The 16,568-nt window shown below is 36.0% G+C and overlaps 3 protein-coding genes across 3 annotated transcripts in view; 1 reads left to right on the plus strand and 2 right to left on the minus strand.

Moving 5' to 3' along the window:
- LOC132701248 (protein hu-li tai shao) overlaps positions 1–15,270 on the minus strand; it is a 53,065-nt gene extending 37,795 nt beyond the window's left edge. The window contains exon 1 of the mRNA XM_060669031.1: positions 15,012–15,270. The gene's annotated coding sequence lies outside the window, so the exon portion shown is untranslated. The remainder of the gene's footprint in view (positions 1–15,011) is intronic.
- Positions 7,245–10,556, minus strand: LOC132700640 (serine/threonine-protein kinase 3-like). The gene has a single exon (XM_060668104.1). The coding sequence runs from the start codon at positions 10,209–10,211 to the stop codon at positions 8,796–8,798; it is 1,416 nt and encodes a 471-aa protein (XP_060524087.1). The 5' UTR covers positions 10,212–10,556; the 3' UTR covers positions 7,245–8,795.
- A 134-nt stretch (positions 15,271–15,404) lies between the features above and the next one.
- On the plus strand, positions 15,405–16,413 carry LOC132701249 (U4/U6.U5 small nuclear ribonucleoprotein 27 kDa protein). The gene is made up of 2 exons (XM_060669036.1): positions 15,405–15,512; positions 15,578–16,413. Exon 2 carries the CDS (start codon positions 15,597–15,599, stop codon positions 16,047–16,049), a length of 453 nt encoding a protein of 150 aa, XP_060525019.1. The 5' UTR covers positions 15,405–15,512; positions 15,578–15,596; the 3' UTR covers positions 16,050–16,413.
- Positions 16,414–16,568: the final 155 nt, after the last annotated feature.

Genomic DNA, 16,568 nt, shown 5'->3' on the forward strand with positions numbered 1-16,568 from the left:
TGAGTAATTTCCTTCATTAGCATTTTTCTTATGTTCATTTTGTTGCGGATCATCTTTTTTGCAATATTTAGTGTATTTGTGTGATGGTGTTGATACTTTGTAAATAATTTTGTAGTTCTGATTGAATGTAGTTGGTGTTCTCCTGCTCTGTAATTGGGTTTGATCGTGTTGAGCAGTGTATTTGTATAAATAAATAAATAAAATAAATGCCCTTCGGTTTTAATTAACTTTTGATAGAAAATATGAAATGACAAGATAACAACTATCTTCTCACTCAATCGCATTTAAATTATGGAATTTTAGTATGGGGTAAGTTGACAACTAAATATTTCATATGTGATATATCACAAAAATGGATTTTAAAAATTTTTTATAAACGTCACATCGGACAAAACAAAGTTTAAATGAATTAGTTACGCTCGATGCAAGACAACTCTATTTTCAAAAAATTGCAGCCCAAATCTTTTTAAATAAAATCCCTATTAGAAATTATGAATCCAAGGTATCTAGAACAATAGGACAGAGATGGTTTCTTTATCTCGTTGCAACAGTTTCACAAAAAAATAATATCAAATAGTATAATAGATTTGAAGAACAAATAATAATTTAAACTTTATTTATTTGATTAATTTATCCATTATGATTATTGTCTAGTTCTTGTATCTATATTTACCTGGTTAGTATTAGTATGAAATTAGTAATCTAATCTAAGAGTTATTATGTATTTATTAGAAACAAAATCCGTTATTACTTTTCACAAAATTTCTGGATTCCTACTGCGTCGGTTTTTGTTGAATCAAACTTGCAGTAGCCTGTGGAAGTTCCTTTGAAAAAATCCATAATTGTTAACGTTTTTTCTTTTTATTTTCCAGTTTTGTTTCTTTTTTTTTATTTGGTTCTACCAAAGTTCTTAACAAATTTTTTTAAACTCGAATTTCGTATAGTATTGTTATAGCATTCAGTATGCTTGGTCTTTTTTCCACCTTGTGAAATGAAAACTGAAAAATATAACCGTTGAAAATAGGTAAAGGGAAAGGCAAACCTACAGATGTAAAATTAAATTAATATAAGTATTATTAGTAAGTATTTGAAACAACTACTTTGCAAATGTTATTATTGATTGCTAAAAATTTTGACACTCCGTAAATGAATCAACATATCTAAGAAATTATCAGGATAAAATATAGGAAAACCTTAAAGAACCCATCATGAAACATTCCCAGAATTCCAAAAATGAAATAACATACCAGGTGTTCCATTTAAAATAAGAACACTAGGTATTCTTATTTTAGCACACATTAAAAAAACTATTTCTGCATTTAAAATTGGTCGGTAAAATAAATTGTTATGAAGATATAAAAGAATAGTAACAAGAGCGGCCCCGTATAGATAACCCAATGCGCATTGAGGGCGACACTGGACAGACCTACAGAACAAAATAATTCAAAAAACGTCCTTATTACTCTTTACAGTTCCCGTTTCCTTTTTACTGTCTAGCAGCTTTTAGTTTGCACAATGGTCGCCCGGTAGCGGACGTGGCACTAGACGGTGGTGACGTAACTTCTAACGGACCATAGAGTCGGGCGGAAATGTTTTTTCTCTGAATTCTGGCAACGCAAAGCGATCGGATCTAGACCGGTTGCCCCAAGTGCACAACATAAAAATGGCATGTCGTTCGACACGCTACAGGGACGTTGAACTCTCGCAAATTATAATGGCGGATGCGTGTGTGCGATATTTGGACGAAATAAACGACGGCCATTCATGCGCCATAAAAATGAGGGGCTGCTGCCAACGCTGTGGAACATATCCCCCGAATGGTTGGGCGACCAAAAAGCACGCTAATTGCTTACGTTGGACATGGACAAGACAACCATTCTTCTACACCATTCAATGGTAGTCGTTGATATACGACATTCGCGCAGGCAAAAAAAAAATACTGGGATTGAGATTTACGTCTCGACATTTTATAGGTTTTTCTTCTTATTGTTTAATAATATAGAATCAAAACATCTGATTTTATAGGAAAGACGATACGATCGTATAGCTTCAAAAAAAAAGTTCTCTCACATTTCCATAATCGGCTAAATAAGATCATGGATTTTTGAGCTTCAAAAACCTACTAATCGTTTCCTTCAATCCTACGTCCACAATTTATTATCTGAGTTCATCGTCGCTCGGAGGGCAACTCCCACGTCATTATCCAGTTCAATTAGTTAATTGAATTTATTTTGGAAGCGGAGAATCGAGAAGTGTTTTTTTTTTTTGCGAGTACCGAGGCGTGCCACGGAGCATTTAATTTATTTTGTAAGGAAAGACATTTCGGCACACGTTTTCAGTCAAGACCGAAGGCTGTAGGGGAAGGTGGGGCAAGGCGACCCATTTAAGGTTTTCATTATTTTTTGTGGCTTTCAACCATCAAGTCGATTTATTTTCGACACATTTTAACTAAATTTACCCAAAAAAATAAACAACGTTACTGACTAGTAACTATTTTTCTATTAATTAAAAAACCTGTTATACGTATTATCCAAAAATATGAGTTTCAATACATTAATTATGATTCATTATGATAGCTTTTTTTTTAGAATTTTTAAGCGGTCCATTTTACCCCTGGTATTAAGCAATTGTAATTATCAGAAGAAAGAAAAAACGGAAAAAAAAATGTTTGGTTAATTTTTGAGGTCCCACCCACCCCTAAGTTAAAGGTGGCTGCAACTAACACACTGACGAAGTAGTGAAAAATTGTCCTTCTCCTCTAATTTCATGAGTTATTTTTTTTATTTTTCTATTGACATCATTTTTTTAAACAATTTATGGTAATTTTGTTTTCGCAAAATCAAACTCGTGACTACAGTGTCTATCAAACTCGTTGCATAATATAGTATTATGGAATCTTATATAGCAATATTTACGTCCGCGGCCATTGGCAATCAGATAGCGGGTTGCTATAGGCGAACTAGATAACGCGGAGGTGTTTAATTTAGAGATAACCCAAATTGATCAATATATAAGTGTTTAAAACAATTTCAATCAATCCCCATCGATATAAAACGATCACGCGCGATCGATACCACTACAAAAACAACGGCTCTTTGTTTTAACGACGGGCCAACAACTACTATCGACAATATTAGATCGGATTATTGTATTATTTTTGAAGTTGCCATCGGAACTAGTCATGTTTCGAGGGTCAACAACACCTAAATTGGAAACACTTTTTGTCTGCGAGACCGCTGCTCTCGCAGTAGGAAATCGTTGGTAGGTATAGTTTGGTTCAAATTATACAATTTACACTGAAAACATATCGGTAAACCCCATTGTATAAGTCACGAAATCCTCAAACCGCAGGGCCGGCTTCAAAACATTTACATGAATATACAGGGTGGTTCTTAAACTTGGGAAAATTTTGGCAACCGATAACCAATGAAAAAAAAGACAGTAAAATATTTATGTTACGTATTTTGTTGAATATATTATGAATCAAAAGAAACAAAAATGCAACTAAATAGCGGCATATTATCTAGGCTTGTTTACTTTACCTTAACTTTATTAGGAACAAAATATAAGTTTATCACAATTATTTTGTTTCTTTTTTGCAGTTTGAGAATTGGCCGACATCTTTTATTCCGTGGTTAGCATTGACCGATCTTCCGAAAAGCAAATCAATTTACCTGAAAACCAATTACGACTAAAATGATTAGAAATTAATTTTCTATTTTATATTATAAAAGCGACTAAAAGTTGCATTATAATTAACGATTCAAGTATAAACGTTTATTATTCTAAGCAAATAAAGGATACATGAAAAAAGACAACAATTTCAAGAATAAAATGCTTGTCTTTCGGCATCTACATTTGCATTCACTAAAGAAAATTGGTTGGTTAGTTGACGTACAGTTTAGGAAAATATATTTCCTTAGACTGGAAAGTCCTATTTTTTAGTTTTAGGCACATGTAATATTAGTGTTTTCAGGGTTTTTTATAAAATATAATATTTTTATTGGATTTACATTATTTCCCTCGACTTTGACCTAATTGGCAACTTTACACCTTCATTCTATTGGCTGGTAAAAGTCACATGCCAGCAAACTCTATTTTCCTTTTAAAATGTTAAAGAAATCTTTTAGAAGTAACAACCGACTGCCTTAAAAATATAAACGTTCAAGTTTGATTAATGTCGTCATCTTATTATTATAAGAGTAATTGTTTATAACAAATACGCTATACATAAAATATATTTTGGAAAAAAAGAAAATCGTTATGTTTTAAAGTAACTAAACAAATAATTTATAAACAAATAAATAAATAAATAAAATAAATAAAACCAAATTAGCAACAAAACTGACAATTGCAGAACGTTAAAAATATAAGAAAATAAGATTCACAAATGCAGATACACTAGAAATAAAACATTTGTTGTGGTATGGCCACATAATGAAGATAAACGCTGAAATATCGCCAAAGATAGTGATGGAATACCAGCCAACGAACCGGAGAAGAAAAGGACGATGATAGGCAGGGACACCCGGCGAGATATAATACGACCAAACATATAGTGCATTTATTGCTTTAACATTTTAAATGTTTTACATTACCTTAACGTATAATCTAAATGGAATCTCAAAGAATTTCGCAATTGAGGATGGATTATTTAAATGCAATTGATAAATCATTCGTAACATTTAACACAAATTAGAAATATTCCAAATACTTCTCCATATAAAGAAGAAATTAAAGAATTTCTGTACGAAAATGATTTATATTTTGAAGAGAGCTACACGAAAAACAACTTCTGCACAACGCTGCACCAAAATTTAGTGACAGTACCATGAACGTAATTCGGCAAGTGGCAACTAAAATATCAGTATAAAGATGGTCTAACTGTGAAAAACGAGTAATAAATAAAGAAAATATTTATTGAGAACGATTAGTGGCGCAGTTGATAATTAAACTAGGTGATTACAGTAGCTATAGTGACGTTTTTTTAAGTGACCGATACTTTATTATTATTATATTTAATACTTTTACTAATGTTTCTAAGTACAGGTTTCAAGAATAAGGGTAAGGGTCTGCTCGGAAGGGTGTTCTATAAGGGGCTGCGGTTTTGTAGTAATAAACAGTAGGCAACGTTAATCACTTGTTTGGTTGTAAAAGCACTATATTTCTGATCCAAGTATACGAAAAAATGGAGGAATTTAAAAATAGTTAAATTTAAAGTAAGTTAACAAATAGTAAAACTAATTATGGTTTGGTGGTAACCAACACATTACCTCGTAATTCGGACCAATCTATTCACGCGGATTCGATTGGGCGGCGGCTTCTAAAACCCCCGCGTTTCGCACAACCTTGAACGCGCGAAAGCCTTTATGGGTTTTAAGGTCCCTTACGGCACGCCGAGCGCGAGATAAATTTAGACGAAATGTGGGCGAAACCGGGTAGGAAACGAGCTCCGCATTTCATCCGGAGAAGATTTTTGTACCAAGAAAGTGTCGGTCGTCTCTAAAAATACCACGCGGTCCATATGCTCGGTCCCGATGCGGATGGGTTGGCCGGAATGGAATTCGGTCGCACAGGAAACCAGTTTTTATTGATAAAAAGTACAAAATTCGATTTTTTTTCTTCAAATCACACTCGGTATAAAATAAAGTACGACGTATAATAAGGCACAAATGGAAAACATCTTATCTGGACGCGAATAACAAGTTTTTGGCATCGGTCTTTCGTAATGTTTAGTAGGCTCTTCGACAGTGGGAAATATAATGTATTTATTAATATAACCGTCATCTATATTAATCAGACTAGAAAAAAAAAGTATTTATCAAGAAACCTCAAAGAAAAGTTCTAATTAGACTAGATTCTTTTTAAAAGTACTCTTTTGACATTTATTTTTCGCAACCTTAGTGTCGTACGTTTGTTATAATTTAAATCCTAATAGAGAGTCTCAAAAAGTACTTTTCGGTTATAATAATTAAGCCAAAGAAGAATTGTTAACTAAAATATAATTAGCACTATCGCTGTTACTTCCTTACCGAGTTTATTTGCTTTTCTTATTGCGTTATTAAGTGAATGAAAAAATAATTAAAAAAACAGCGCAAAATCAGTATTAGATGCAGTCATATTAGGGATGATCCGCGTTGTTTAGAAAAGTTTACCAGAATCGGCAAGACTATGTTTCAAGACCTTCTCTTCAAGGTCTGTGGTTATATTATTGGTTTGGATTTACTTTCTGCAAACTTTTCAACAGTACACAAAACGCGAGACGGATATAGAATGAAATCTGATGATACCTTTCTAGTCCGTAGCATTCGAGAAATAACAAATTAAAAATTAAATACAAAATAAAACGAGAGCTAAACGTAAAGTCTAATAATGTAAAGATACCAATCGGTATACACTTTACAGGACGAATGTAAACACACTTTAACACGTTTAACTTTTGATATTAACGAGGTCATCTGGGAATAATTTTTCAAAAACATGTCGAATAGCCTACTGCAAACTTTTCAGGTTGCGGCTAGTGACATCAACGGTAAATCTTATTAAAAACTCGACGGTTCAACAATTTTACTGCCTTCTTCAGGATCCTGAAAGGAAACTTAAAATACCGTTCGTAAATGACAAAAACTACACCAGTGGACTTATATAAAGGAAAAATGTTAAAAAAGGAAATAAATAAATATATATCAAAGCAATACAAGTTACTATGCCTATTCGTTTTGAAGCTTATTGTCAGTATTTCTTGTTTTGGCTGTATTTAACGTGTGTTAGTTTTAATTGTTGTTGGTCACTTGTTTTTTTTTTGGTATTTCTGTAAATATACATACCGAAAAGAATACAATATTTAAGTACTTATATACGACGACTTCCTACCTTAGATATTGATTATTTCATTGTATATATTACGGTAAGTGTACACTCTTGGGAAATGTACACTTTTACCGTAAAATGTGTACATTTCCTAAAAAGTTAGGTATATGTCAACTGAATATAATGACTTCATTTCACATTTCCCGGAAGTGTGTACGTTTTGGTTAATTTAAAAAAATAAAATAAAAAAAAACTTCATGTTTTAAGAAAAGTTGGAATACAAATTAATTAAAAATATTGTTGCAGTAAAAAAAATATTTATCTAAAAAAATAATAATACAAAAGGCTTTAACAATTAAAATTATTTTAATTAAAAAATGTAAATGACAAACAAAACATACTTTTCTTTGCAAATTATATAACATGTCGTAGGTTATGATCCCAATATTCATAAATAAAATTTTCGTCCTAGTTTTTCAGGACCAATGCAATCCAAAAAATAATAATAACATACTTTTCTTTATTATAACAGTTAAATTTTATAAGACTATAAAGAAACATACAGAAATTTCATAATGAAAAAAGCTTTATTTATTGGGACAAGGATTGCTATTTTGGCACTTGGAAGTAGATAATATTCCAGCATTTTTATAAATGCATTTTTTTTTTTTGGACATATTCTTTTACAGATGCATCTTTTAAAACCTTGTCCACCAGTGGAGGACTGCATAATAATTTCACTTAACGATCTCTCAACATATTCGTATGATATGATAAACTTCCCTTCGCAAATGGCGAATTCATGGCTAAAATAAGATTGCTTTAAAAACTCCCTGTTTAGTTCCTAATTTATATAAATTTTATCGTCATCTTTAGACAAAACAAAGCATATCAAGTTTTTTGGATCCGTTTTACTACGGCCAACGTCCGGAATGGAAACTCTAACATTGTCGCCAATCACAGCAGCAGGAAATTTTTCTTTCGAAAGATTACACATAACTTGATTTTCTAAATTTCCCCTTGCTTTTTTCTTTCGAAAGATTACACATAACTTGATTTTCTAAATTTTCCCTTGCTTTCTTTCGAGCTTTATCAAAACTTCCATCTTTATCTTCATTTTGGTTGCATAATAAATCATCATACAAAATTGTTTTTCTACTTCCTTCTATAAAATACCAAATTACACAAGCGAGAAGCGTCACTTTACCGCGTCAGTTTCGTTTCCCCCGGATCCGAGCCACTTCGGACATTTCCGGGATTTTACCGCACGGATTTGGGAGCAATCGGATGTTTTCGGAGATATTACCCACGCCTTGAATTTTGACGTTTGTCAATTCTGACGGTCCTGTCAGTGAATGTATTCGTGTTGTTTTGCGAAAATGTAACCAAAAACTAAAAAAAAGTATCGTATGCAACACGTCCGGTAAACTTTTTAAATCACTCGTTTATTAATAATAAACTCGTGAGTCAAATGCCGTTTACCGCACTTGTTGCATAATATACTATTGTCATGCTTATTTTATTATCTATGTCATTATAATTTGAAGTTTCCTTTTCAAAACAATACTTTTGTTTTAATGAACTCGTGAGTCAAATGTCGTTTACCCCACTTGTTGCATAATATACTATTAACGTTTCAATGGAAAATTCATCGTTTTCTGTGACTTTGCTATGTGGTGAATTGGCTACGTGTCCTCCTTCTAGTAATTGCTCTAACTCTAATGTATACTTTTGAATACAATAGCTTCTTCTTGAATGTTATTGAATAAAATGGCAAGTTCTGTCTTCGATTTGTTTTTTTCAAACATTTAGATTTCTTAAAATAAAAAATGGACAAATGATATTTTAGCTTCAAGTATCACACATTTTAAATAATATATAAAGATAATCCTTAAAGAGAACACTCTATTATGGCCCTTCATCACATGCAACATCTCCTCTTAAATAACGATCCACCACCAGATAAAAACTACCCCGGAGCCCCCTCAAAAGTTCCGATTCCTCTCCCTCTTATTATGTATCGCGTTCTCCAGCGGCTGCCTCTTGCGCACGTAATGCGTCTGCAGCTCCTCGATCTCCTTCTCCATCGCGGCGTCCAGCAGGTCGAACCGTTCCTTCAGCTCGTCGTAGGACAGCTCCTTCAGGAAACTAAAGTCCGTGTCTACGGGCTTGATCCTCTGCAGTTTCGCGTCGAGCGACTCCGACACGTCCCTCGCGTCGTCGTCGTCGGCTTTCCGATCTTCCCCGTAGGCGCCGCGACTCGACCCCGACGCGTTCTCCTGCCTAGCCTCCTCCTGGTCGAAGTGTTCCAAGAACAAAGGCTTGTACTTCTTGGTTTCCTCCGACTTCATCGTCTTCTCGCCGTCCTCGTCGTCGCTATTTATCACGACCATGGTGCCCAGATCCGATTGGATCGTGACCATCGTGCCGGTCTGGCTGGGAGGTTTGTTTGGCACGAGGGTGGCGTCGTCGGGCCGCTGCGTCCTGCAGACCGACATCCTGCCGTAGCTCTGGTTCTTTCTGATCTCGCACGCCTCGGAAATCATCAGGGTCAAGGCTTGGGCGCCGCCCGACTTTAGGAGGAAGACGTGGCGGATCAGATCGGTGGCCGAAGCGCGGTCGCATGGGTTCTTCACCAGGCACAGACTAACGAAATCGATGAACTCGGCGCTCCAGCGGTCCGGGTCCCTGAATGACGGTGGCGGTTTCGTCGGGATCATGAACACCGCTCGCATCGGGTGGATGTCCGCGTAGGGCGGTTTGCCTTCGGCCATTTCCAAAGCCGTGATTCCGATACTCCAGATGTCGGCGACGCAGTCGTAGCCGATCTCGAGGATTATCTCGGGCGCCATCCAAAATGGCGACCCGATCACCGTGTTCCGCTTGGAGATGGTCTCCGTCAGTTGTCCCGCGACTCCGAAATCGGCAAGTTTCGCGTGTCCGTCCGTATTGAGGAGGATGTTTCCCGCTTTGATGTCCCGATGTATTTTCCTATTGGCGTGAAGGTATTCGAGACCTTTGAGCGCGTCCGACAGTATCGTCGCAATCTCGCACTCGCTCAGCGTCTTCTTCCTTAGTCTTATGATGTCCGATACGGAACCCGCTCCGCAATACTCCATTATGATCCACAGGTCGGTGTTCTTGAAATAGCTACCGTAATACCTGACGACGTAAGGGCTGTCGCACTGTTGCATTATCGATATCTCTTTGATGATCTCGTGGAGGTCGGTATCGAGCGGCACCTGTTTGATCGCCACCACGTTGTCCGACTCCTTGTGCAACGCCTTGTAGACGCTGCCGTACGCGCCCTCGCCGAGTTTGCAGATGATGTCGAACACCTCTTCCGGCTGACGCGTCAGGCTCTCCTCGCTCAACATTTTCAGCTTGCTGTTGGCGGACATGGCGACTGCGTAGGGCGGCGCCCGGGGAGGGGGCAGGGGCGCGGAGTTACGCGATGCGGAAGGCCCCGGGGGTCATTATTACGCGCGGCGACGAAGGGGTGAGGAGGGAGGCGCGCGCGCGCGAAACTAACCTAGAAAGATGAACTGAGCCAACACATTTTGGGGTTTCGCTGACGGGATACGGGGTGTCGTTGAAACAATCTTAAGCAGCTTTGAAAAGGTTGTTTTTTTTTTATTGGAATCTTAAAAACGAGATCACTTTCCTTTCACAATAAAAAAAACGAGATTTCCCGAGTCGCTTGGAGCAACGAGAAAATTTAACCAACATTTTAATGACACCCTGTATGTGTAAGGGTTAGTAAGCGCGCGCGCTGCAGAGAGGGCAATTAAACCAAAAAAAAATTAACTTTATAAAATTTAAGGTTTGATATGATAATATTATACACCCTATGCCTGAAATACATTTGATAAATATCTTGATATTTATAAAAACGTAGAACATGCTAAACAAAGTAAAGTATTGATATTGCAAACTCTTGCATTTCAATTTAATGTTTTGTATTTGGCTATTTTCTTATATAACGGTAAGGTAAGGTAAGTTTCAATCTGTTTAAGAGAAAAAAAACTGGTACAGAGTATCTCAAAGTATCAAAATAAAAGCACTATTTTTGAAAATCATAAATTCGTTCGGATCATAAATTTAACGCTTTGTTGCGATTGGGTGTTTTAATGACTTTTATTAAATTGTGTAAAAAAATAACATTTTTGTAAAAGGGCCTCCCATATTGCATTTCTTCGCATGTAGTTTAATTTTAAAAATATATTAATGGGAAAATTTTTCATGCTATTACAAAATCCTGTTGTTGAAAAAACACGTCAAAAACGACAGAAGGTAACGGCCAGTTAAGAGAGGTAAATCATTTTTTTTTTTAAATAAAACTGGCTCAGAGAACACGCTAGAAGATATTTCCAGTGTGCAAAACGCCAGATAGAGAGCACACCAACTAACACCAAGTAGAAAAACAGTTTTTTTTAAATATAATTTTGCTTGAGGTACATTTATCAATTTATGACATTGTCCTTTTTTAATATTATTTTTAGTATTATTTTATTTTATTTTTTAAATTAAGGTAGGTCTTGAATTATTTATTAACTTTCACGGTTGTCGCTAGATGACGCTGATGTGATAAAATAAGCATTGAATATGTTTAATTTGCATTTGTTGGAGTGTTCACTCAACTAAAATGGCATGGATGGAAAAGGATTCCAGGATATAAATCTTCCTTCGTTTGTTCAATTCAACACACTTGCCATATTTAAGGTTTTCTTAAAACTTTTATTATAAGGTCATAAAAATATGTTCTGTGCTTAGTTTTATATTTGCCCTTTTCTTGCAAAAAAACTTTAATAAACTTGGAGGAAAAAAATTAAGAGACAAAATTTAAAAAAAAAAACATTTCAAAACTTACTTACTTTTTGAAAAAAAAATTAAGTGTATTTTTTATATATCATTTTAACCTGATAGGATTGTTTATTACGACGAAATCGGTGAAATCTGTGAAATCATATGGTTGTGTGAGAAATATAATAAAAGAAATGTCAACGGAGCGGCGAGTGTTTTTTTTTTCTCAGGAAAATTCCCCATCAACCATTTTTCACGGACATAAAAGCCCCAAATCTAAAAGGGTTTTATTTTGGCAACTGCAACTGTTTTGCGGTTAACACTTTGCACTCGTATATATGTCCTTTCTTGAATACACTGTGCTCTGACCATTATTTTATCTGTCTAGTAGGATTTTTTTTTCAATATTTTATTATTATTATCATAATCACTACCATTATTATTAAATTACTTCATACAAAATATATAAAAATTACATCCTATGATATTGTAGTGTAAGGTACCGTTCGAAGCAATCCTCAATGTGTAGTCCCGGGTGCAAGAGTCACAAATATACCTAGTTTCCCGCCTGCTGCCTTGTACTTTACGGTTAGAACATACCGCACAGTCTTTTTTCTTTCCATCACTTTGGCGTAAAATATGTAATTTACCATTTAGCCGCTCTTACATGATCTGCCAGAAATTTTGTCAACCAATTCCCGAACAAACTTTAGATGTGTCCATTGGCTTTTTGTTTTGCCCCCGTTGCGAAATTTTATATAATAAATATGCATTGACACTAGACATTTCGAGCACCCAGAAAACTAACTTTCGGTACCATTTTAAAGACTTCCTCAGGAAAAAGTATGATAGATATGATAGAATCAGGTATAAATTTGATTTGAATAGTACCTGTCAAATGAACATTTAGTTTTAACAATTCTTCTGCAAGTATACTCTTCATCCTGGGTAATTGTCCAATAATTTTTGATACAGATGTAACACTATCCTTGTGCTTACAGGTAAATCAGGTCTCACTAAATCTTCCGATGTCAAGCTTCCTTAGTACGGCAAAATTAAATAAAACATATCCGGTGTTAGCATCCGCCATTAGATAAATTCGTATCCCCCATTTCGTAGGCTTGTTGGGATTGTAAGTTAAAAAATGAATTTTACCCTTAAATCCAACAACAGGTTCGTCTACCGATATCTCTCTTAATGGAACAAAATGTTCTTTGAATTGCTTGTGCAAATAATCTACTGACTTTCTGAGTTCAATCCAAAAAACTTGTAAAAGTTGTTCTCTTCTAAATACGCTACTAAAAAAATATATTTTGGCGTTAGAATGTTGTGATCAATACTCTTGGAAATTAGATAAGGTTATCGTACCCATATTTAGGAAAACCCCAATAAATGCGGTAAACCCTTCTACTGTAGTATCTACCTACGTTTTGACAACCTCTTCTGTGCTATTTTATGTCTAGCGTAGTTATTTGTTTGTTCCACTATTTTTATTATTAGCTCATCGGTACAAAAGAGCTTGAAGAAATCTATGCAATTTGTGATCGTACCATTTTATACCCAGAAGTAAATAGAATCCGGTACCTGATCGTGGCATGTGACGTCCTGCCATGAACCAAAATTACCAGGTTGTGTTATATTCCCGTTTTCTTCACTGCTGCTTGAACTTGATGGTAAAGGTATGATTCTCTGTCTTTTAGTAACTGTAATATCAGTACCACTACTCGAGTCACTAATATTATCACTATCCAATTCATCATTTCTTCATCTTGTAAAATTTTTTTGGGCATTTGAAACATTTTTTTTTTCGAAATATACACAGAACTTTACCCAATCGTGTTAGTTGTAAAACTGAGTAATATTCAAAATGCAAAAATGATGCACTAAAGTGATTGAAATATATACATCAAATCATGCTATCTTTTATTTTTACGTAAATATGTCCTCAACGAAGGTTCTAGAAAGCAATTTACAAATATTAGAAATGAGCTTAAGGGATGACAAACCGGCCAACCTGCTGTGATGAAAAATCATGGTATGCCGCCTAAACGGCGACACACGAATGCAAAAGGTTAAATTAAAAAACTAAGCGCCGCGTTAAATGTTCATCACGGGTTTGTCGTTATCGACAAAGCGAAATTGCAAGTTGATAGAACTTGATAATATCCACTCACTACTACTAAATAAGCAAATAAAATTGCACATATAATTTTTAAAACCGAGAGTTTTATCGCGAAATGTGGGTATACCAAACCGAACGGGCTAAAAATAAACAGGCCGAGATCGAAACGGAAAAATATTTCAATACTTATCGGTTTGCACGAAACGAAAGGCAACAAATGTACTTTTCAATGCGAGATAACAGCCGCATTATCTTTACGAAGTTCTATTTGTAAAATTAGATGTACAAACGGTACCAAATATCTCCCCGGTGGTTGTAAGAAAAAGCAAATATAATAAACTGCGTGCAAGTAAATTAACACTATCAAAAAAGTAATTATCTACGCCGATTAAGCGCCGCCATGTCGGAGGTCAAAGGAACCCGACAACACACCCACACAGACGGAGGACGACCGAAGAAAACGAGTTTTTTGATCATAAATTCGATTGGGTACCGTAGCGACAGCCCGGTACCCCCAAAAAAACCCGAACAGCAAACAAGCAATTCAGGTATACGTCGAATTATACAACGTTGTGTTGTAATCTTCGTAAAAGAACCACAGCCAACTGCACCTCGTTTCATTGGTGGGCTGTTTAAAACGAATAAATAACTTTCGTGCTGAAGGCAATGATGAGATCATCGCCGTAGGTATATATATGTTTGCAAGTTTGATAACACGACGACAAAGGCGACCCACCAATAAGGTTTTCCGCCGCGCGATGAGAGTGTTAATTCAACGGGCGCTTGGCCATAATTACTTTCTAAACATTATACAATCTACCTTTTTAGATAACTAGGTCATTAATGCGACGTGAGAGAAGCGTGAATCTTTGTTGTCGCTCTGTGGCCGCGCTGCCAAAACCGTTAATGAAAATTATTTCGCTGAAATCGTATCCGACGACAAATAAAAGTACAGCTACATTACGGTCATCGTTCGATCAATGCGATGACACTTGACGGCCTATTATGTTCGGTGTAGGCTTTGGAACAATTTTTTTATGTTCCATTACACATTTCGGTCAAGCTCAGGCCACAAGGCACGCTTTGCTGCCTAACCCGATTTTACTTTTCTTCGTCATGGTTAGTCGTATTTTATGGCAAGCGATTTAAATACAATGACGAGCAGGTGAAGTGACACACCCCGACATTAATTTTTTGACAATGTCGGATAACCGAAATCAACGTGGTGTAGCCGAATGTGGGTGCGCAATTTTATAAATAATTCAGAGATGCTTACCGTCCCGAGTCTAGTCCAAAATGTTTATCGATCGGGAACCACTAGGGCGCCGACGAACGCGGCACGGCACTGACTCAAAATTTACACTAATGTCACCGAAACGAGTAACGGCATACGCCCCATTAATTATCGCCAGAAAAGGGTCATACGCAGTATTCACAAGCGGAAAGATATTCGGTATAAATAACGAGCACTAAATTTATGTCGGTTAATTCGTTAGATCGGAAACAGGACGCGTACCCTCGGCAGTTTCATCTACTCTCCAACTCTCCTTCCATTCCAACACCAACACGCCTCGAACGCGAATAGATGAGCGCAAGACCAAAGATGGTCGGACGATTGTCGCTCTTATGCTCTCGCACGGAAGGACCAAAATGTGAACCGTCTGATTCAGTGGTAACACTAGCGCCCGGCGTAAAAAATATCAACTAAAATCTTTTGACGTTTTTCTAGATCGTTATTCGTTATGTAGACGCCGTTTTAAAAACGTGAAAAATTCAGGTAAAAAATGCGTTTTTAATTATTTTTTCGGGATATTTTTTTTATAGTGACGTTAAAAATTGCAGATTTAAAAAAAAATCGGTAATGGGACGAAGGAGTAGGTCAAAATCACCTTTTGGCAGCAGAAGACGGGATAGAGAAAGGGATAAAGAAAGGGACAAGGATCGGGAATGGGAGAGAGACAGAGACCGTGGCAGAAGGAAAAGGTCTAGGGATAGGTCGAGAGAAAGGGATAGGGAACGAAGACGTCATTCTCATGAACGGAGAAGGTTTTCACGAAGCCGGTCCAGATCAATAGAGAAAAGGAGCAAGCCTCTCCCAGAACGTCCAGCTGTCACAGCCGCGGATTTAGAGGGTAAAAGTCAAGAGGAGCAGGAAATGATGAAGCTGATGGGATTTTGTAATTTTGATACCACCAAAGGTAAAAAAGTTGATGGAAATGAGGTTGGTGAAGTGCATGTTATATTGAAACGCAAGTATAGACAGTACATGAACAGGAAGGGTGGATTTAACCGGCCTCTGGACTTTGTCGCGTAAGGTTGCACAGTGAAAGCAAGTGGGTGATTTTTTTATGTAATGTGAACAACCATTGTTTACCTCATCGACCGATTTACCCTGCAAATGGTGGAGTTGTTCTGTTAATATGTGGTATGTGTTTTTGCACCTCTTGCACGTTTGCAGCGTAAATCTAACCCCGTTTTATTTATTGCATAGTATCACATACCTCACACTTAATTCAGGTTCCACATAGCGTTAAAATTTCTGTAAATATGTACGGTTATAGCTGAATTGGTTGTTCAATTATATATTATACACATTTCACGTTTATTTGCATTACGTTTTATATTTGGGTGATGTAAGATTAATTTTATAACAAATAAATAATTGATCTGTTTCTAAATATCTTGTTTCCTTTAGTTTTCCTTCAGTAAGCTTAGTTTTTAATATTATATTTGATTTTATATTGCCAGTTAATTTTTGTGAAGACAGACTGATTAAAAATGATAAATAAAGCACTTACTGCATGTATGCAGAACGTCCTAATCATTTATGCCA

The sequence above is a fragment of the Cylas formicarius genome, unplaced genomic scaffold (assembly GCF_029955315.1).
Source record: "Cylas formicarius isolate icCylForm1 unplaced genomic scaffold, icCylForm1.1 PGA_scaffold_4__25_contigs__length_36172078, whole genome shotgun sequence".
NCBI classification, from domain to species: Eukaryota; Metazoa; Arthropoda; class Insecta; order Coleoptera; family Brentidae; genus Cylas; species Cylas formicarius.

Bases quoted from the DNA above. Each gene is read 5' to 3' on its own strand.
- LOC132700640 (XM_060668104.1), bottom strand. From the start codon at position 10,211: ATGTCCGCCAACAGCAAGCTGAAAATGTTGAGCGAGGAGAGCCTGACG.
- LOC132701249 (XM_060669036.1), top strand. From the start codon at position 15,597: ATGGGACGAAGGAGTAGGTCAAAATCACCTTTTGGCAGCAGAAGACGG.